The sequence below is a fragment of the Colias philodice genome, chromosome 13 (genome assembly GCF_061535455.1).
Source record: "Colias philodice isolate Cphi_HAF_F1 chromosome 13, ilColPhil1 Martin Lab GWU primary, whole genome shotgun sequence".
NCBI lineage: Eukaryota > Metazoa > Arthropoda > Insecta > Lepidoptera > Pieridae > Colias > Colias philodice.
In genome coordinates, this window is record NC_143098.1 from 3,123,084 (window position 1) to 3,145,610 (window position 22,527).

At 30.3% G+C, this 22,527-nt stretch overlaps 2 protein-coding genes across 4 annotated transcripts in view; one reads left to right on the top strand and one right to left on the bottom strand.

The window, feature by feature from the left end:
• LOC149483256 (acetyl-coenzyme A transporter 1) overlaps window positions 1-22,527 on the top strand; it is a 130,893-nt gene that overhangs the window by 105,019 nt on the left and 3,347 nt on the right. The window lies entirely within an intron of this gene.
• AstCC (Allatostatin double C) lies at window positions 12,048-18,435 on the bottom strand. 3 transcript variants are annotated; one of them, XM_089702944.1, is made up of 4 exons: window positions 18,342-18,435; window positions 14,089-14,227; window positions 13,160-13,312; window positions 12,048-12,160 (listed from the first exon to the last, which is right to left on the bottom strand). In XM_089702944.1, exons 2-4 carry the CDS (start codon window positions 14,203-14,205, stop codon window positions 12,092-12,094), a joined length of 339 nt encoding a protein of 112 aa, XP_089559070.1. In that variant the 5' UTR covers window positions 14,206-14,227; window positions 18,342-18,435; the 3' UTR covers window positions 12,048-12,091. The 3 variants fall into 3 exon arrangements, with proteins under 3 accessions (XP_089559070.1, XP_089559069.1, XP_089559067.1); XM_089702943.1 differs by having other exon boundaries at window positions 12,048-12,172; XM_089702941.1 differs by having other exon boundaries at window positions 12,048-12,172; window positions 13,148-13,312.

Genomic DNA, 22,527 nt, shown 5'->3' on the forward strand with positions numbered 1-22,527 from the left:
TTCCAAAATATTTCTGTTATTCCGAGACTCTTTAACTGCTATATTTTTTGACGCTATAGTACCTACCCACAGTATAACCAAAGTATTATTTAGTTGTTATTACTCACAAAGATTGTGCACGTGCCGATGTAGGTATAAAATAACAATAGAATTTCAATAAATGTTTTGAGAATAATATTAATTTATTCGTGTTATTTTAACATTACAAAGGTTTTTATATAATTGCGCGAACGGTAATGCTGTGTTAAAAATCACATTTGAATGTGTATGAAAATGTAGATGATTTGAAAACAATTTTGTTTGAAAAAATTGGGACCTCGTCAAACCTCACAAAATAAACGATACGAACAAACCGGCATAAAACATTAAGTAGCAACTTCGAAGTTTCATTTTGTGTTCAACGATTTAATGGTAAACAAGCTCAAAATTTACTTAAGTTTTCTGAGCACAATACCTACTTCCATAACTGTTTATTTCTTTTTTTTTTATTATATTGATCAGCTCAATTCTTATTCTTTATAATTAAGAAGTCAAACCAATTTATAAACAATTCGACTTTAACTTGGAAAATAAAAAGAAAAACGTTTCAAGAAAAACAGATCATTATATTTTTAAGAAATTGAACTGTTAATCTATTTTATGTCCAAACTATATCGCCATCAATTGACTTCGCCAGACAAATTGACTAAGGAAAGATTTTGAGATTGCAGGATAGAAACCAGAACCAGTTATATATTTAGTCACCCGTATTACGATAAAAATACCTACTACATATTGCTTACAGAAAAATAACGGGAATGTTAAATGTAGATAAACCTGCGTAAGAAATCTTATTATTTCTAAATAAGTGACACTCTAATACAACGCACCTGTATTCCTGGGAGTAGCGAAAAACTTTGTTTTAATCGAGTTTTGCAGAATTATAGGCAATATGTAGTCTAGTCTCTTTTTCTATAATATAACAATAATAGAATGAGATATACCTACACAAGTGATTTCATTTAATTAAAAAAAAATAGAACAGAAGGAAATATATCTCAGAAAATTATATTGTTATAATAAATAGTTCTGCCTGGTTACTATTGAAGTTAGTTCTACATTACAAACAAATAGGCTGAGGTCGAAAATATTTCATATTCGAATTCTTGCGGCGTCAATTTCAGATTGAATTTGATTGAAGGTACGTAATAACTTCCACTGACCGCGGTTTCACACGCAGACAAACGTTTACCAGATATTTTCCCGGTATTCTGTTAATATATCGATGTTGGAACATCGTACCTAATACTATGACGTATCATTTCTATGCTTTATTAAATATAAAAAGCTTTTGATAGATTATTTAGCACAAGTGTAAAAAAAACTTATTTAAAAACATAAATTTTTAGATGTCCATGAAGATCCTGGTTTTTCTCAATATTTTACACAGTATATTAATCGATTTTAAGTTCACTAAAGATATCATATAAAAACAAGCGCGTATCACACTTCTGACCGCCCGCTGAAAGCTTTACTTATGTGGAAATCGTTTTTACAAGTCGTAAATATGAAAGTGGATTATTATGGACTCAATCACACCTAACAACACCCAGTAGATTGCTAATATATGTACCTACTTCGCAATAATGATTACATCTTAGGATATAATTGTAAAATTAATAGCAACATGGTGCTTTTATGACGAATATTCTAAAGAGCCTTGAATTTCCTTTATTATAACATCCGTGAAAGGTAGGAAATGGCAGATTAATTCGGAATGGCTATTTGGAAGACATTTCAGTCTTTAATCTTTGCTTGAATAGCTAAATAATTTATTTTTAAATAGAGAATTGTTTTACGCAGGTATATGATTTTTAAGCGCTGAAAGCCAAACCGGTTAATCAAACTATTCTTCGCGTTGGTAAAAAAATGCATAATGTATAAAATACAGTGCGTTAAAATAAATATACGTAGATGAGCCGACTTTCGTTTTATATGAAAAAATAACTAATTATTAAATATCACCAACATACTGTCTTAAATAAAGTATGGGTTGGATCTTGATAATGGCGAATTGGAGTGATTTTAGAAAAAAATATTCTATAAAAATACAAGTCAACGTAAACGTGTTCTGTGTTTTTACTGAAATAAAACCACAAAAATTATGATCTTCCCGCATGGTCACGAGTAAAAGACCGCTACAAACATTTGCATACAATATTTCGTTTTATACAAACCATTAAAAGCTGCTACGCGGCGAAAACGTTTAAAACAAAACCGTCGCAAAGCAGTCAGAATACCATATAAAAGTGGAATAACCATATTTTGAATCCTGCAAAAAACAATAAGATAAAAAGGACATTTTTTTAGAAATATCCATTTTAAAAATAGTCATATGTCTATTATTTTATTGTTCTTTTAGCTTTATCTAACGTTCTTATATGTTTAAAAAAAAATACCATTTTCCAGGTATAAAACACTACATGAATCACATCATCGCACTACACATGTTCTTGAGTATAGGTTCCTATGTGTTGTTTTATCGCTACCCTTTAAAAGCACTCAAGTATCCATTATAAATTATTGCGGTGGCTGGGTGTAACTGTTGGTATTAAATTTTACTTCGAAATTGACAAGGCTTTCGTATTTTAATAGATTTTCGATTGTATAACGAAAACTTTGTTAAATTTAATAGTTTTTTAATTATCGTCACTCACAAAGTCTCGTTTGTTACTCAATTTTCTGTTCATAATATTAAATTGTATGCAGTTATGTTCTTAATAAGTTCTTAATATTATAATTTAAAACAATTAAGTTAACAGAATATTTTTTTCATCGTGCTCCATGATGCATTATGCATACACCTGTTACACTGATTGATTTTCCTTAGGGACAAGCAGGAGATCAGAGCCTTCTGTGTGCTGGTCTGGCTCGGTCTGGCCGAGGCATTTTTTTCGTCTCCACCGAGAATCGAATCCAAGACACTCGGTACTACGCTCACGCGATAACCACTGCACCAAGGAGGCGGTCTGAATAAATTTATCGTACAAAAATATCTCTAGACCTATTTATTTAGTCTTCAAGCATTAAATATATTGGCCTCTTTCTCAATAAGTTAACAGGATAATAAAAAATAACTAATTCATTAGACGGTTTTGATGTACAGCATTAAGTCAGTGTAAATATTTATTGTCAGTTTGGCGCCAAAGGATCCAATTATATATCTTCATATAGAATTGATGGTAAATACTTTGTGGATAAAGGTTATATATATGCTTATTTCAGTATATATACTTAACAAAAAGAAGAAATGAGGCTAATGATTTCTGAAGAACCATTCAGTAACTCGCCATCACATATTATGACATATTATGATAGGTAATGCTTTTTATTTAGGAATATCGAAGGCTCAAAAAGCATCAAATTTTAAAAAGTTAAGTAATTTTAAATAATTCACAACTTGTAAAGTTTTAATCGCTTATATATTATTTACGTGGGAAGTAGGGCGTAAGATATTGTCATTAAAAACTGTGACTTCACACTTTTACAAGTATTACTTTGTCATAAGTTGACGAAATTCTTTGCGCGTGTTATTAAATGAATCAAGTCAAGGAAAGACAAAAGCCAAGAGTTAATCATTGTATAGAGCGAGGTTTTATTAAAACTGCGATTAGGCCACGGCATCAGACTTTGCGATCGTTTGATCGAAATGAGGTGCATTCAAATATGCGCTCATGTTAGTAAGTATCATGATACCTACTTAAGTATAATATAATTCTAATACGTTCTCCGCTTGACCTTTTATGAGATATACATAAAATCAGAGCATTCTATACATTCAGTTCATTACTTTTAAAACAAAGTTTGCCTCAAATTACATATCTCATTACAATACTCGGGGATTTAAAGATTAGTGAAACAATAATATCGCTTATATTCACATTTTTATCGCAATCTGTTTGTATAAGCATAATCGATGTCCAGCGCTCTAAATCCCAAATTATTATTAGGGGCTATCTTGTCACATTTCCAGATAAATTTATCATCGTGACTACATTTGTTTATCGATTACAGTCACCTGCTACATTATAATATTATACTTACATATTCTGATTTAGTACTATGCATTTTTATAGAACAAGAAACATTGATTACGCTTAATTATAGCATACATTAAGTGATCATAAAACCTATATTTGTGATCGTTTGAGAGAGTTATTCTTGCGCTCTCTTTTGACTTTCACAATCTGTTTATCTCTTCAAACTGTATACCAAAAGAAGAAGGCTCATTTTCTTTTTTCGTATGGTGATTTGTAAGACACAAGTATGACAATAAAGTTAAGTTGCTAAGAGCAACTAGAACTTATAGATATATAGAAATTATAGAGCGTAGTGGATTATTGGAAATAATTACAACAATTGTTGTTCCAGCGTGTATACTATCATAATCTCAATTTATTGAAATAATATTATGTGGAAGAACTTTCTACGTATAGTTTGATAAGGCTTGTTTATTTGCTAGAGAGATAATTTACATGTTGTATAATGTTGGAGTACAAATATTGTTGTAATAAGACAAATGAATAACATTTTATACTGTATTTATAAGGATTAATCTTATCTATATATATAAAACTCAAAGGTGACTGATATAGTGATCTATCAACGCACAGCCCAAACCACTGGACGTATCGGGCTGAAATTTGGCATGCAGGTAGATGTTAGGACGTAGGCATCCGCTAAGAAAGGATTTCCCGAAATTCTTGCGGGAACGGGGAAAAACGGGGATGCACGTACAAAGTCGTGGGCGGAAGCTAGTTGTACATAAACTTTATGAACACCGGACGATCTTTAAGTTTAATTCTGTTTTAAAAATCCCGTGGAAAATATTCAATTAATGTCTACATATTAACTATAGGAAAAATTATGAGTCGTGCAATATTATCTATAAATAGCCATATTGCCTAAAAGTCTTGTAGCCCTAAACACCATTCTAAACACGGAGTAAAAATGGCACGCGATTCATTTCATAGTTATCGCTGTCTACTTACTTTATCTCAAGTCAAGCTTTTGGGGATTTTCTTCGCATGCTTTGAATACTTTGAATATTTTTTTATTTTAATTGACTAATGAAAAACTAAAAGCTCTTTGTTGAAGCAAGAATTTTATGAGATAATATAATACAAATATGAAGATAAAGAAGATTTAAGTACCGTAAAATAAGATTATCTTATAATCACTGATAAAATTTTCTTAGAACAGATATCGAAATATAAAAATTAAGGCAGAATATCGGCTTGTCATCGGCTTCATTAAGCATGGAGTAACAATGAATATTGCGACATTCAACATAGATTGAAGTGTGGATTGAAGGGATACAACCATTGCCTAAAGAATTTAATGATACGCATTCCTATGAAATATAATTTATATTCCCTTTTATTCAATAATTAATATTTATGAAAATGTAATTATGCACGTCTTTCGTGAAATAAGTTAACTGGGTAAATATGTAAGTATGTTTTAAGAATACAAAATTCTAAAAGGTCTTTAATAAATTCTACATAAGAATAATACGGAAATACGTATTTCTACGTACCATTTACCTCTTCCCTTCCTTCCGTTTATATTAAAATAACTTTTGTTGTTGATATTGGTTCATCGTGTCCTGTACAATTTTTCATAACTGCATTTTGGAGTTATTCATATCTTTGTGAACGTAAGGTATAAGCCGTAGTCGTAATACCTTTTTAGATAATCCCCTACGTTCACACAATTTTTTTATCTTATCACCCCCCGTAAAAAAAAACATTCAATTTCCACTTATTGAATATCTCAATACTTATATTTATTGGGAGAACACCTTTATCGTATTGTTAATTTTTTCAAGACAAAAGCTTCAATCAGTTGAGTGAATGTAAATTGTTCCGTAATTTTGACTAACTAGTCTTACAAAATAACATTACTCTAAATTTTAAACCTTTATATTACCTGTCTAAGCCGAAGGACTCCCGATAAATAAAGCAAAGGCATCGCACTTGGGATTTCAGGTAATTTAGACGCGAAGGTCGATATTAGAACATTGTAACCGAATTTCAAATTATATAGACTGCGAAAGCAATATAAGTTTAGTTAAATTGATCCCTGAGGTAAGACCTGTTGACGTCAATTAGTCGGCATTTAAACAAATAACTGTTATTAGAGGGTATAATAACATGTTTTAAACCTGCCTTTGGTAGTTTTCCAAAATTACTTCATGTGTAATTGGAAAGTTTTTTATAATTACGTTTGACACCTATTGAATTATTAGATGGTTTCGTAACAATAATGGACAGAGTGTTTGTTACTTAGGGATGCGATGACATACAACTTATTAGCTGTTATGAAGGTTAAGGTTAGCGGTCCGCCGCTATAAAAAAAAATCTGGAGAACAATACAGAGAAATATTTTATTTCAGATGTTATGAAGCTTAGTTATGAAGTTTATTTTTGAAATTTTGTTTTTAAAACAAAACAATAAGAAGATTAAATAAAAATCAGTCACGTACCTAGTAATATTCACTTATAATACCACAAGAGCTTCAAAATTATCGGGTATTTTCCGATAGGTTCGTTGCAAACAAATGAAGGAGTCAAGTTTTTAGTCAAGGTTAAAAAATCACGAGCGCGAAGCGCGAGTGATTTTTCCTGAAAAACTTGACGACTTTATTTGTTTGCAGGGAACCTTGAGGGAAATGCCAGATAATTTTGAAGCTCGTGTGGTATTCGGGAGATTATTTTTCCGTCCCAAATGTCGGCCAATAATTTCACAATTGAATTGAACCTGTCAGTTTGACGTCAACGACCAGAGAAAATTTTCAAAAAATTATCAGTATAATACCATGTAGGTTGTACCACGTGACGTCGAATGGTGCAATTCTATTGGTCGATATTTGGGTCGGAAAAATAATCATAGTAAATCGACAATACTACGTTTGAAACTAGTAGGTACTTTCATTTGCAAGTGAATCTGGAGTTCAATAAAATTGCAGTACATATAGTAAAACCAATATAATCCGGTTTGCAAATCGGTATAAAATACAATTTAGTCTTATATGCAATAATGTATAAACTGTAAGTGAACTGCATACATCGCCAGTGATCTTGAGCTGAAATGAGAAAATATCTTTCAAGGGACATTATTATTAAAACGAAAATAGATTTTTCTTAAGCAATTTGCATTTATTACGTCTTGTATGCAACAGGTAAGAGGATAACGAGCAAGCTTCTTCTTGCTTCGCTAACTACGACTCTACGGAGTGTAGTTTTTTAATTCCATATCGTTCGCCGTAAATAGTTTGAGCCAGAATAAACTGCGAGCTTAAAAAGGTAAGTAAATTTTCATTTTTTAGATTTCAAGAATTAACTAGTCTAATCGTTCTTTATTTGCATAGTGAGTTTATACAAAAAAAAATATTTTGCTGACGTTTCCACTGTGTATGCTTTAAAATGTTTTTACGTAATTTATATGGTCTTACTATAAGAACTATTATATTGGTTTCCTCAAATGCCATACAGGATCGTATCGTTCAATCAGCGGTCGTCTCAAGTTACAAATGTCTATAAATAATATAAAACGTAAGAAGGGATGTAATAAAACTTATAAACTCATTTTCCTCTGAAGGTTTAGACCTTCACGAAATTGGATATTTTGTCTGTTCATCTGAAACTCCATGAATTTATTTAATGGCATTGTAGTTTTGACATAGGTAGGCAAATATTAAGAGACAGTAGAGCCTTCAAATGTTTTTACCTTTTAGTATAGTTTACATACTAGAACATCTTTTTAAGGACACTTTTTTATACGACCGAATCCATAAACTTTCTATCTAAAATTGAAAACAGATATTAAGCAATGAATCCTTATTCATATATAATACGTATATATTACCATTTTTAAGTCTTTTCCATAATACTGTCGCTGCACTAAAGTAATAATCGCAAAAGGCTATTGCGTCTTGTTAATAGCGTTAATATCATAATATTAATCAGGTTTATTACTATAAACCTGATTAATGGTACTTAGTGGTGGCTAAAATAGTATAATTTGTCTGTTAAAAAGCTTGAAAATGCTGCTTGAGTACCTTTAAACTCATTCTATTTGAATAATGGCATAATATGACTCTAAAATACATTATTAAGGTAATTAAGAAACGCTAGGTACAGCCAATTTGTGAAATTGAAAAATCGATTGAACAAGGTAAAGTTTTATTAATCTAACTAGCATATAATAATGACGAGGTAATCAGGAAATTAAGTAATACAGTTAACTCTGACAAACCCCATTAAAACCAGTATATTTTTGTGAATATGATGTAGGTACACACTACCTACATCTTCTTTATAGTATGGAATAGGTACATTATCCTCATATTCTAATAATAATTGAATTACAACAAAGCATTACGCTTTAAGCTAATTATACATAGCTAAGACTTCCATTAAGGATCTGAGTTCAATAATAGCTTGCATATTATTGAATATTTATTGAAACTGATAGGATGGAAAGCCTGAAATGCATTTGTTCAAAATTATTTTAATGGAAGCTCTTGAATGTCGAAAATGTTAAATTTTCTTTAAAGTCTATCTTTAAACTTTCAGTAGGTACTTACCAGTTTTCTGAATGAATTCTTTTCAAGGGTCTTTGTTATTAATGAACACAGATCTAATTATAGGTATACATGCTATTTTTAAATGTAACTTTAATATAGCTGCAAGGTTTTAAGCCTACGATGTCTTTTTTATTACCTTCCCTTTTTATTCAATACGACAACAAAAAATAATGTTACATAAATATTTAATCTTGAATAATACTTTCCATTCTTCACTAATGGTAATGAAGTATTAGGAATCATAAGAAAATAAATAATTACAATTTACAGCGTTTTAATGTGTAGGTCCATATATTTTAATGCTATAATTTACTATCATGATAGATTCTTGGCTTCAATAGTTGAGAATTGAGAATATAGAGTCAATATTTCCAGTATAATACAAGTTTTAAAACATTTTCAATTTGTTAAATAAATGTGTTCACTGAAGATATTTCAATTTGATTTTGCTATTAAATGCTTTTAATTATATAGTTAAGAATCTACGATATTAATGTAGTGCGTTCAAGATGTTATCCTATAACATCTCAAACATTGATTATCTATCGCAACTCTATTGTGACCGATAGAATATAGATAGAATCCGGTACAGTACAATAAAGTGTAAAACAATCTAATTTATTGTATTACCCAAATACCTATAACTTTGTTGAGGGAAGCAACGGAGGGAAAATTTATATTCTTTAATTGTTATTCCATTATTTTTAATTCTATTAATTAATACTCAAAAAACAAAACAATCCCGCAGAATTTGGTCCGGAATTTGTGCAAGTTGTAACGTAACTTGTTTTCAACAAATATTAGCATGGTGTTCTATAAATAGAAATTGGCCATTTATTTAAAACGGTAGAAATGATCAGATAACGAACGGATAAGCGCAGCGTGCCGGATGAAGGCACGTGTCCGTTTAAATGAAACCCATCTTTGATTAAAAAGAGCTTTTTGTAAGCCAACTAGTTTTCTATCGGCTTTATTGTATAAAATCGCTTTGACATCAATGAATGGATGTTTATAGCTTCGATGAATTTTTTTTTTAATTGGAACGTATAAAGTATGGTATTTATTTGATCGGGTTTTATGATTAAATTAATAAAAAATTTCGAATATTTAAATTTCAGACTACTACATATATGTACCTATAGTGTTTATACTGTACACTGTTGTGCTTGAGATGCATTTTGAATCCCCCAAAAGAGGGGATGTGGTGATAAGATTGACGTGTGAGTATGTGTCTGTAAGTAGGGTGGAAGCTCTCAAACGGATGGACTAATTTCGATGAGTTTTTTTATTATCTGAAAACCTCGTGGTGGTTCTTAGCCGTAAACTGAGTCAGTTCTATTCCAACATTATTTTAAGGCTTAGGCACTTTTGGCATATAAATACTCTACTAAGAGTTTCATGCGTGTCTGTATTTAAATATGACGATAAATAATAGAGTCGCAAGTGAGGAATCTACTATAAAAGTAGGTTCTCCGTAATTATTATTAAAAAAAATGTTGTGTGGTTTTATGAAACCACGGTAAAAGTGAAACTGTTCGAACGGTTCCGAACACTGCTTTGTGTAGCGCATGTCGCGTGACACGCGATACACGCGACATGCGCTACACAGACCAAAAAGTTTGAGACGATGTAATAAAAGTTTCACTTTAAAAAAACAAAAGAAAACTAGGCAAAAGATTGACCGAATTGAATATGCCTATGTTTAGTTACAAAATTATTTAGATATATGTAGAGGCATAATGATTAATAAACACAATTCAAATATTGATGATTGATTAAATACCTGAACAATACATATAACCTTTCGTGTTAATGTAGCAATTGCAGATAATCTCTACAATGTCAAAAAATAATAATTATGTTCAAATCAAATTTTTGATCTTTTCTAATGTAATATCGAATGAATTTGTAGAATAGTAATCGTAATTAAAATAAAAAACGTAATATGTAGAATCTTTCATCATTTTCAAATTTCCGATTCTGTACAGAACTTGACTATGTAAAGGAACCTCCTCAGTGGAATAATGCCATTCACTAGGAACTTTAATAAAAACTATCTTATTGTAAAATGTTACCTGCAATACCATCTATCTCAATCGTGCGTAAAAAGCGCTGAAAAGTGCAGACTCTCTAAGGCTCTGTGGCTCTATCTTTATCTCAAACAATTTAACTAGATGGCGCTGTTATTAATAAGTTGATCTAAATTTAAATTATATTTAAAAAACAAATTCATAACAATAAGTTTTGATTGTTTTCATATTCAATACAGTAATTAATTTAAGTTTGGATGAGTGTTTGTTTAGCAGGTACGCTAGAATTTGAAAGTTTAAAGGTTGTTATAATACTTAAATTGAGTTTGGATATGTAAAGTACAGGAACACGTTAAGTTTAATACGGTAAATCAATTTCTTTCATCAATATACTCACAATATACTTTTATTAAAATTGATATAATTTATATCAAACTTCTTCAGGTTAAGTACTTATTTATTTAGACTTACTAATTATAGGCATGTTAATTTATTTTAATAATCCGTTCGATCCGACAGGCGATATTATGTATTCGCATAAATAATTATATTTATAATTTTGTATAATATCTTTTTAATAAGCGTCGGTATTAGATCGATTTGAAAAATATTTATCTTCAAATATTTTCCTATTTCTATATGGACCGTGCAGGTAAATCACTTATATGCCTTCTTGAAATTTTGATAGTCAAAAATATAGCAATGTGATTTACAACTACTGATATTATAAAAAGACTTGCTTTTCTAAATAATTAAGAAAATGATGCCCATTTATGTATTTTCATTGTGAATTTAGGATAAAATGATAAAATAAGAAACGTATTTTAATAGAAATATAATTACAACAGATAGGTATCAAACAAGATTATCCAGATTTTGGTATCCTGACTGTGATATGTATTTTACAACTTTTAATGAAGAATTTTAGATATATTCTTACTTTAAATAAATTTAATTTAACACACATCTTATATGCTTTAATAATAAAGCTATTTGATATTTGTGTTTATAAATTAAGTACTTTTAAGATATGCAGGGGCCAGGGTACATTAATGAATAAGATGATGATGAATATAACAGTGGTAAGTATCTTATGATATTATTTCAAATGTTTTTGAAAAAGCAAACTCTTAAAGTAGTCTTGATGTGAGTTGTAGAATTCAAAGTAGTTATTGGCACAATTTAACACATCAGTTGTACATACCTACTACTCACAGTTTTACTATTTAATATATTCGTATTTAATTATTTAATAAATTTAAAAAATTGGCTATATCTGATATTCTGTGTTATTACAATAACAGCTTGTATAGACTGTATATAACTTAAAAAAATTGGCATATCTGTTACAATAATAATTGTTATATCGCTATAGATCATAGGTATAAAGGCAAAATTCAAATAAAAATGCAATATTAATAAATTATTGGTGTTAGAAGCACGTAATAGCGTTGAAGTAGCATCGAAGCACCCGGCCTCGACCGCTCGCTTGTCCTCTGCGCTGTAAACCCGTCTGAAAATATTAAAAACTCTTTATTTAGTAGACTATAGACCTCAAGTTTATTTAAAAGGACTTTCAACAATGAGAATAACTAGTAAGATATTGCTCATGTGACCTATCCTGCTGGTAGTGAGTTGAGAAATAGTGGACACTATTTCTCAACTCAAAGCATTCTGTCTACATTTTATTGGGTTCGTATGTATTTTAATCAGAATCAGTCGAGCCACTTTATTGTCTTATGTAGTTTTATTTAACAATATGACTGGATTGACCCAAGTGAATAATCCCAAGTAGGTAAATAACATACCTACGTTACAAAATGTAATATTCAAACATTTTCAATATGTCGATTGTATCATTAAAACTAACCGTAAATGAAACAAAGTTTTCTGATGTTTAAATGGACGTGAATATAAATAATTGTGTTTTTTTTTTTACCAAATTTCTATTCATAAACATTAACAAATTATAACAATAGGGAAGTTACAAATCAAATTATGTACAAAATATGCTTCTCTGGCATGCTACTGGGTAAAAGTAGCCTACTTATGTACTACTTTAAAAAACCTATATTTGTACCGAATTTCATCCAGATCCATCTTAAAAAACTTGCATATTTTAACAGAAAATATAGGATAATATAAAAAAATTATAAAAAAATCTAGGATAATATAAACAATTGACTAGCGACATTAAATTGTTTTATATACTTAAACCTTAGACTTTAACTTTATTTATTATACGACGAAAATGACTACGAAACAGCATAGGTAGTACATATTATTTTAGAAATAAGGTATGTACCTAATTGTAAAATTTAGTGTTATCATTGAATATAATTCTATATTATCGAAGCATGTATTTAAGATTAATTTAATATACAATGTATAATTTTTTTAAATCTTTTGATATAGTTCTATTTATTAACTTCTGTGACTTAAGCCATTGTTCGAACATAAATAAAATAGTCCATACAAAGGACGTTACCAAATCATTTACATCGTAGTTTGCGATTCTCAACGGCGCTGTCCTCGGCCCATCTCTGTCAGGATCAAACCGCTGATTCGGCCCGTCCTCTCGGAGTGCCTTCTGCAGAGCCACGAGCAATCTATCCAACACCAAAGCTGCCCTTTTGTGTGGTACTATCACTTGCTGAAACAGTTTTAAATGTTATAAGTATCTATTCTTAAATCGTTTATATTTTCTGTTAAGCGGACATGTGTAGTAAACGTCGCAAAGGAGAGTTATTTTTCAAAAAAATGCCTTAATGATCGGTAGTTAAACTTAAAACTGTTTAACTTCCTATGTAGGCGTCTTGTATTAACCTCAAAAATAAGGAAACTACGGATAAAATTTAGGTATTGTTCAGCAGTGTAGAGTAGCGAGCCACATTTTCATTAAAGTTTAATTTGTTAATGAAACGTTCAAAACTTCGAAATTGCAATCGCAAACATAATTGGAAAATTAAAAAAAAACTAGCTGTCCAAAGTGCTAAAGTGGCAATTAATCTCTCATAATCTAATATCATAATATAAATGTACGTGGGCGAGTGTGGTGAAATAAGCCTTCACAGTTCACACCTACATACGTACGTTTCGTTACAAATGAGCCATTTGCATACTTCAATTAAAAAAAGATGACGGGGCCTTTTTGGTTTCGTGAAAACTTTTTATGAAAATTGTCTTTATGAATAATATGACCTCCTAATGTTTGCATACCATTTTGTTCCAAAATGTTTTATTTACATATCTTTGATTTAGTAGCCAGTGTTTACAAAAGAAACAAAAGCGATTTTGTTTTATAAAGAAATTTTAAGCAACCATACAATTGACCATACAGACACGCAATAGAAAGCAAAGGTCCGTTATCACATCCGTTATGCTTTATACTGCATAATATAGTTATATATTTATTTAAAATGAACTTACTTCTCGCATATTTGTAGGTTCCACTAAAGGATATTCCTCATCAAGGATAGCTGGTGCGGGAAGAGCCGTCACCATGGCAACGCACACGGACATGCAGAACAGGTTTAATGACATCATCTTGAAAACATAACCTGGAATGCTGGAAAAATTAGACAAATCGTTATACAAAATTGTATAAATTAATTTAAAATTTATTTTTCAACGAGACACAGTATACAGTATTGATCCTATATAACACCTAAGTACATAAAATGATAATTTAACATCGTGAGAAATGGAACTTCCTAATTCGCAGCTTGTGTTCTTTTTTACATAATTTTAGACACGATAAATTTTAACTAATCCAAGAACTGAATCTGAATCTGATCCAGTAACATAGCCTTGTTCTCAATTCTATAGAAGTAGAATCCTCATCCCACTGGCTTACCTAAACTAATTGTTTTGTGCGCCTATCTCACGTAGATGCTAGCTATCAGTTAAACCATTCAAATTAATTGTATTTGACGCAAGATGAGAAAAGATGATTGAGGATACTATAGCTATTTTTTAATATTTCGTAGGTCCAAATAAGCGATGCTTCAATTGTAGGAGGCAACAGGTCCTACGACCTTAAACGGTATATTTTATCACTCTGTTATAAGGTGCAACGTATTTATGAAAAATCTTGAGAAGAAATAATACCGGTTATTGTAACAACGATAGATCCAACGCCGAGTTACAAATCTTTATATTATGTATCAAAAAATACAATGTGTAGATATATGATATGCCTCAACTTCAAATTAAAATTCTTCGTAGGTTTTTTTAAAATAAGTTTTGTTGTTTACGATTTTCGTGAAAACACTTAACATACATAACGTGATTTGAATAATAGAGTATGATACATTACAGGTAAGTAAAAACATTTTTATTTAAGAAATGAAGCCAAAGATAGTAAAAATAAAAACAATAATGGAACAAGAAAGCCTTAAAAAATCATGCATCTAATGAACACACTCTTTCTTGTAACCATGTAATCGAAATATGAGAATGAGTGATTTAAAAGATTTATAGCAAAACCGGAGAATTGAGGTCGCATCCTCATTGTATCATGTTATAATGAAGGCTGTTCATATTCATCAATTCTCAAATTCTTTACAGATTTTTCCCTTATTTTATGTTAAAAAAGAAATTAAGTTCAAGCGTGTCGTAATGACGCACATTGTAAACAACGTTCGCCGAAATATTAAGAGATATTTTTATACAGATTAAAATTTAAATGTTATAGAGATATAAACAGCCTAGATATAAAATAAGAATAGTTAAATATTAATCATGTCCTAGTTTTTGTTCCATACCATAAACACCTCCTCACATCTTTCTTTCTTCCTTCTTTGTAATCCTGTTGAGCTATCTTTTTCTATGAATTATTAAACTAAGAATTAATCTTAATATAAATTTCTATATAAATATAGAACATTTGCGGCTATATTTCAATGATGTAATGAAAGTTACCAAGTGAGAGTTAACGATCGTGTACTGTATTACAACTGGATAAAGGATACAAAAGACTCTCATTATTATCTGCAGCTATGAAGTGCTATAAGATATCCTTATTGCATTTTTAAATAAAGACTACTAACCGTTGGCCCCGTTTCCGCTTTAATTCATCAAACGTAGGTAAGCTTGATAAATTTCAACGAAAGCTTACTTATAAAATTTTGAAAGAATAAACAAAATCGATAAAGAGGCGGGATTCGAACCCACTTACTTTTCGACTATCCGACATCCGACCCGGTTTCTTTGAACGGAGAAATTATTAAACGCACGCCACGTCACGCCACATTAGGAACTTTATAATTGTAGAGAATTGTAGCTATGTACAATTTAGATACGAACACAATGCTCCACTTACACAAAGTGTATCTAATAAATATGAGCCACAAGTAATAACCTTTATCCCAGTGAACACCCGCAGAGCCCACATTGACAGCGGCTTTAGTTAAACTTCAATATTATCTTACATTATCCTTTTCGAAAGATAAAGGACAAGTGGCACACTTATTTACGAGTGTGGATAAACTCGTTTATAGCAGTAGTCCGTTTATTGTCTTGATCTGTTTTATTTCCCATGGTTCACGGAATTTTAAATAATTGTGCCGTTAGGTTTATGGCATCATGAAGCTGACTATAACCTTTGGTATATGGCTTGCACTGTGGACATTTTTACGTTACAATTGTGGTTCAATTAAGTTTAAAAGGGAATCGTAACTTTATCCTTACAATGTCTTATGAGGTGTTGTAATTACGGAAACAAAGGTTTTTAAACAATTTTGAAGACACAAACATTAGTCTTATAATTATCTTTTTGTCATTCGTAATTTGTGAATTCATGGGTCGTCATTTAATCATCGTCATAAGAAGGTGTTTTCCGGAAATTAGGTGCTATTAAAATACCAAGAAGTCTTCGCTATTTAAAATCGTACAAGTAAAAGTTAAATACAGACAGTTTTCAAACATTATTTAAAATGAAAGGTCTACATAATATTTTATATTAAACACCATTCTTGGATATTGAACGTGTCAATATTGAACTGCATTTTCTGATTCTCCTTGAATATAAGACAAATGGCATTGAAAGTGCTTATAATGCTTATGCTGTTAGCAGTAATATTATAACTTAAAGAAATACAATGTTTTTTTTAGAAAATTTTAAAATATTGTTACTTTTTAATGACAATCAAAAATTGTATTCCATTTAAAGGAGTGGTTAAAAAATAAAAAGACGCCTTATATTTTTGTTTATTTTTAAAACAGTTTTACGCAAAAATGCTACACGTTTGATGAAACTTGGTAGAAGGATATTTTGTAATAATACAGAAGAATACGGCTTTTTCTAAATAACATAACGTTAGAAATTTTAATAAGTCAAATTAACTTTAGGAATATGCTTCACTCCTTTCTTTTTTCCTTTATAACTTTACAAGCAAAGCGTTGGGGTTTTAATTGAAATTTATGCAATCATAATTGCAAGAACTAGAAATAATCTCAATACGGCATTTAATTCTTGATTAAATCATAAACCTTGTTTATATTAAGGCTACTAAGCGTTCGTTGATTAGGATTAAAAGCTACGCCGTAGAAACCGTAGAGGTGTAGCATAAGAACGTAGCAACGTAGGCGTTTGTTGATCACCCACGTAGCTTAATTTAACGTTCGTGAAAATATTGCATTCTCTAATAACAGTGTCGTAATCATTCAAATAAATAAAGTAAGTTTTAATATAATATGTACATGCTATGAGCTAAGGTTTTTTAGGACGCATTCTACTTTTGGTTTGTCAAGATTATTAGATGACGATTTTAAAAGACTACAGAGTTTCTTGCCGTCTCTTCTCTATCACGTAGAAACCACAAACCATGTGGAAGAAACTGCTTTCCGAACCGATGGTAAATATTAAATGATGCATTTATACGATTCAAAAATGTTTCTAAAGGATGTCTGTTGTCTATAGTTGAATGAATAAATACATGATACCACGTATACTACGCGCATTTGCCTAGCAAGGAAATAGCTCTAAATTAGACATAACGTATCTGTTAACAATCTTGTTTTAAATACAATAAATATAAACAGAAATTAACCACGCTCGCTAAACAATCATAGATGCAAGCTCATCATCATCATCATTTTATAGGCTGAAGCTTATACTTGCTTGGGACAATACTGATTTTATTAATTAAAATACGTATGCATACTCGTATGCATACAAGTTGTTTAATTATGAAGAAATAAAAACAGGTAGATAAATATAATATTAGGTCTACCATTCAACAAATATTTTATAATGAACAACATTGATTCCCTCCTTTTATATAGATGATTTAAATTATATGTTCAATATTTAAAATACTTAAATATTCATACAATATGTAACTAGCGATCAAGGAACTTTAATTATTAGGTATATTTATTATGTACATTTCATGCATTAATTTATACTTTGGATGTATTTATATGGAATTAAAAAAAATTCATAAAATAAAACTATGTATATCATTCTTATATAATCATAAAATGAAAATGTAATTTTCATCCAGCTGATAATATAGTATAATTTTATACATCTTTAATTTATTTAAAATTCATTTAAAATAAAATTAGTGTTTGTAAGAAGAAATACATGCAAGAGTTATTAGAAGTTATAAAACTTCCGATATGTTTCCAATTTTTATCCTTAACAAAATTATTAATGTAAAACTAAATATACTCACAGCAAAAATGAAAACACCGATTTTTACTAAATAAATAAACAAAACACTGTTTTTACGAAAGTTTCGCACGCCGCAAGTTGCTGCTAAGAGCGTCTCTAAGGTTGTATGGTGCGAAACGCGCGAACCAAGCTTTATAAGGGACGCGACAGCTTATAAACATATAAACAATAAAAACGATGCAGTGGGTGTTAATAATTATTTTTAGGATTGGATATTTTTCATACACTTTACGGAATGGACGTAGATGAAAGGGAATATAAGTTTAGTTTTGGGGTTTTAAAAGTTCAGAATAAGCTTTTGTGATAAAATTATTTCAAATAAAAATGAAAGAAATCAAATCCAAAAATTTGTTATACTTTCGGCCTTCTGGGTACCGTGTACCTACGTTAAAAATTAGTGCATATTCTCGAGGCAATTAGTTTTCGTGCATGTGCTTACCATCTTATGGAAATAAAAAATTCATTGAATAATTTTGTTGTATTAGAACATAATTCTGGACATTTCATCCTTCTTTAGAAATTTTTGTATTGATTAAAAATAGTTTTTCGAATAAAAAAAATTGAAAGAAACTTTTATCAATAAATCCGTAGATGGTTAAAATTCAAAACAATCGCCAGAACTTAATATCTAATTAAATATATTGATGATTCAAACCTCTATATTCGTATATAAGGTACTGAATTTATTTACATAAATTAAATTAACGAATAATTAATTACGAAATTTATAGATATAAATTGTCTCTCTTCTTTTCGACTAAGTATACAGTCAAATCAAATAATTGCAATGTCTTCATATGTGTGATAAATGATATTAGGCTTTTACGTTAATTTCTAATATTTCTAATAACCAAAGCTATGTGCGATGTTGTTATCATTTCACATTAATGCCGTTTATTTTCTCAGAAACCTAATTTCCCCGAAAGATATAAAAATAATTAACAATGATTAGTAAAAAAAAGTTTTATTACATTTGTACGTCAAAAAATAATTCCTATCAAGCTCATTATTATCATTAAAGGCAACTGACGCATTTAATAACAAACCATCGAATTACCCCAATATAAAGCTTAGTACTATATAAGCTTTATCAGGGAATATTGTTTTAATACACTCAGTGTACAATAAACACTTCATGATGCCGCATCCGTACTTATAATTTTGTTTAATAGGTAATAAAACATATTGTATTTAAAAACATTGCCTAGAATAAATAATCTTTCATCGTATAATTAGGGAACGTATTTAGTTCCTCTTTGTGATAATCTATGAATTATCGTTTTTTCTAGTTTTGCATTTATCTGAATTTCAAACATTGCTCGTTGGTGTATTTAAACAGTCTTAAAATATATACAGAAGCCTTTTGTAATGGTTGTTCATTCGTAGCTTATTTGTTTTACTTTCAGTGTAGGTATGAAGACCATAATATTATGTAGTATTATAACTTCGTGGATTTTCAATCGACTGACATTAAAATCTGCATTCTGAATCATAGTTTTTTCTGGTACTTATTTTTAGAAGAATTTTGAACGAGAGAGGATTGTAATATTAAAAAATTCATAATGTTTTCAATCGTATTACTTACCATTAATTTGCTTGTTCATTTCCATTGCTTATATTATTACAGCAATAATCTATTCAAGCGGATGCAATTCGGAAGGTCGCGTAAGAATAAAAGGCAGCCTTCAGTGAGCAATATCCAAGTTTGTCCTTCGAAAAGCTTCCCTTTTCATCGTAAAAACTATTTGATTTACGGCCTTCCGAATTGTGTGACCAAACAAAAGCAAATAATATTCATTTGGAAATTATTTCTTATTGGAAAAATCTGAAATAATTTAAACTAAAACGTCCAACAATTTTCAGTCAAAAAATATGTAGATAAAGTGAACGTAACAAAATTTAAGCCTTTATTATCATTGTAGTAAGTATGAATAAAAATAATTGATCTCCTTCCTTTTATCGATACCTATTAGTATACAGCTACTAGTACAATAATTAGTACACCTTATTCACTAGTTTTCTGCATAAGCTAGCATACCTACATACTATATAGGCTCGAACATATTTCTGTCTTTTATTAGCCTATCAAAATGTTCTGAAATACGAAATTTAGTTCACACTCTTCTTTATAAGCCGTCACTAGTTTCGAAAGCGGCCCCAGTAACCGACGTATTTATATTTAATTTACATAAGCAAGAATAACAAAACAAGATTATCTATGGAAGATTAACTAGTGTGGGTGTAAGAATTTACGTTCGATGTTGGTTCGATGTTTAAACTAGCGACTCGTCCTTGTTTGACTTGAGTTACACAAACTGTTTCCTGTAAATCACATTTAATTTACATGCTATTTACCGGATACAGTTACCAGAAATTGACTTTAAATATCCAATAATATTTACTTTAATCCTACCCTATTTCAATTGAATTGTACTGATATTTTCTTAAACCTAATCAATTTACACAGTTCTTTATTATTTGTTGCATAATTATCAGATATCAGATAGTACTAAGAATAATTAAGAGTTACACTCAATAGTTTCAGTTAATGATGCAGAAACGTATTGTTTTTCGCAATCACATTTTCTTTGTTATAGTTCATTATACCTATAACGTTTCAGTTGAAATTCAATAGGTATGAGATCTGTTTCAGGTGTCTGTGTGATTAGGGAAAATCCCTCGTTGCAAGGTTTTATAGTAGTAAGTAGTAAGTAGATTATATTTTAAATTTTATGGCCAATAATTTTACAGGAAAATAAAAGGTCCTTGTTTACAAAAAGGTCATAGACGAGTGCGGACCACGGAGGTAGGAAAGCTCCCGGCGGCGATAATGTAATGGTCGTGTCACACAGCGTGTCGGTAATAGCTATAGCACTCAAGGGGTCACTATTAAAAGAGTGATTACCCCGATTGTGGAAGGCTGTGTCTTGAACGCGGGTGACTAAGCGAAGGTTTGTGTCTCTTAAATTATTGTTAACTAGCGACCCGCCCCGGCTTCGCACGGGTGCAATGCTGATACTAAATACACTACAGAAAAACTGTGAACGTTGTATATAAAAACATAGCGGCCCGCTCCGGCTTCGCACGGGTATAAAATATATAGCCGGGCGGCCGGCCGGTGCCGCCGCAAACGCTACGTCCCGCAATTTTTAAATCTGTAATATCTTCGAAAATATTCACTTAAATCATACGGTGTAAAGGGCCATATAGATCTATATTAAATGAACAATATATTCAAGGTATTTAATTGGTTAAGGATTAATGCTGTATTCGTTAAAATCGCTTCGAAAATTAGCCATTATTTGTCGTAAAAAGTAAATGACAAAAAAAGGTTATTGTGGGTTATCCATAAGAGATAGACATATACCACCGCGGACTTTTCTGTAGACCTTTTCAATGTGTATAATACTTAGTACATTATTTTGATAAAACTCGTAGGGTTCAGCCTGCGTTTGCAATGTAAGCGGAAAAAATGTAATTTTTTACGACATCACATTAGAAACCTCAAAAATAACAGTACTTCTACACTATTTGATGGATGTTATTATACACATAAACCTTCCTCTTGAATCACTCTATCTATTAAAAAAAACCGCATCAAAATCCGTTGCGTAGTTTCAAAGATTTAAGCGTACAAAGGGACATAGGGACATAGGGACATAGAAAGCGACTTTGTTTTATACTATGTAGTGATAGTGATTAAGTTATAAGCTTTGCGCAGTGTTTAATCATAATAGAACTTCTTAAAGGTTTCAAGAAATAATAATATTTTGTCATGGTATATGCATGGGTACATGCATGTAGGATGTACTGTAGAATCACGATCATGTCTATAATTAGTATTTATATTACCTACCTACTTATTACGTTGATGATAAATAAAATAACTTCAATCAAACTTAATTATAGGGGTGACTGAGGGGGTACTACCGTACTATCCCAAATTTGTGCTTTTTATACTACACTACCGAGAAACTTTGATATATTATAGTATTTCAAGCATAATAATATGTTAAAGAATATTGAAAGTGTGACAATTTATTGAGAAATCTTCGCGATCCCTCTAAAAAACCACTTATTGCTAATCATTTTGTGCTAAATATTGGGATAAATTGAATTTAAAACAAAATTACTAAATAAAGTGAAACTTTTATTACATCGTCTCAAACTTTTTGGTCTGTGTAGCG

Excerpts from the sequence above, each read along its gene's own strand:
- AstCC (XM_089702941.1), bottom strand. The coding sequence starts at position 14,205 with ATGATGTCATTAAACCTGTTCTGCATGTCCGTGTGCGTTGCCATGGTG. Across the intron at positions 13,313-14,088 it reads AACCTACAAATATGCGAGAA|CAAGTGATAGTACCACACAA; the intron begins GTAAGTTCATTT and ends AAACTGTTTCAG. Across the intron at positions 12,173-13,147 it reads ACTACGATGTAAATGATTTG|ACGGGTTTACAGCGCAGAGG; the intron begins GTAACGTCCTTT and ends TAATATTTTCAG.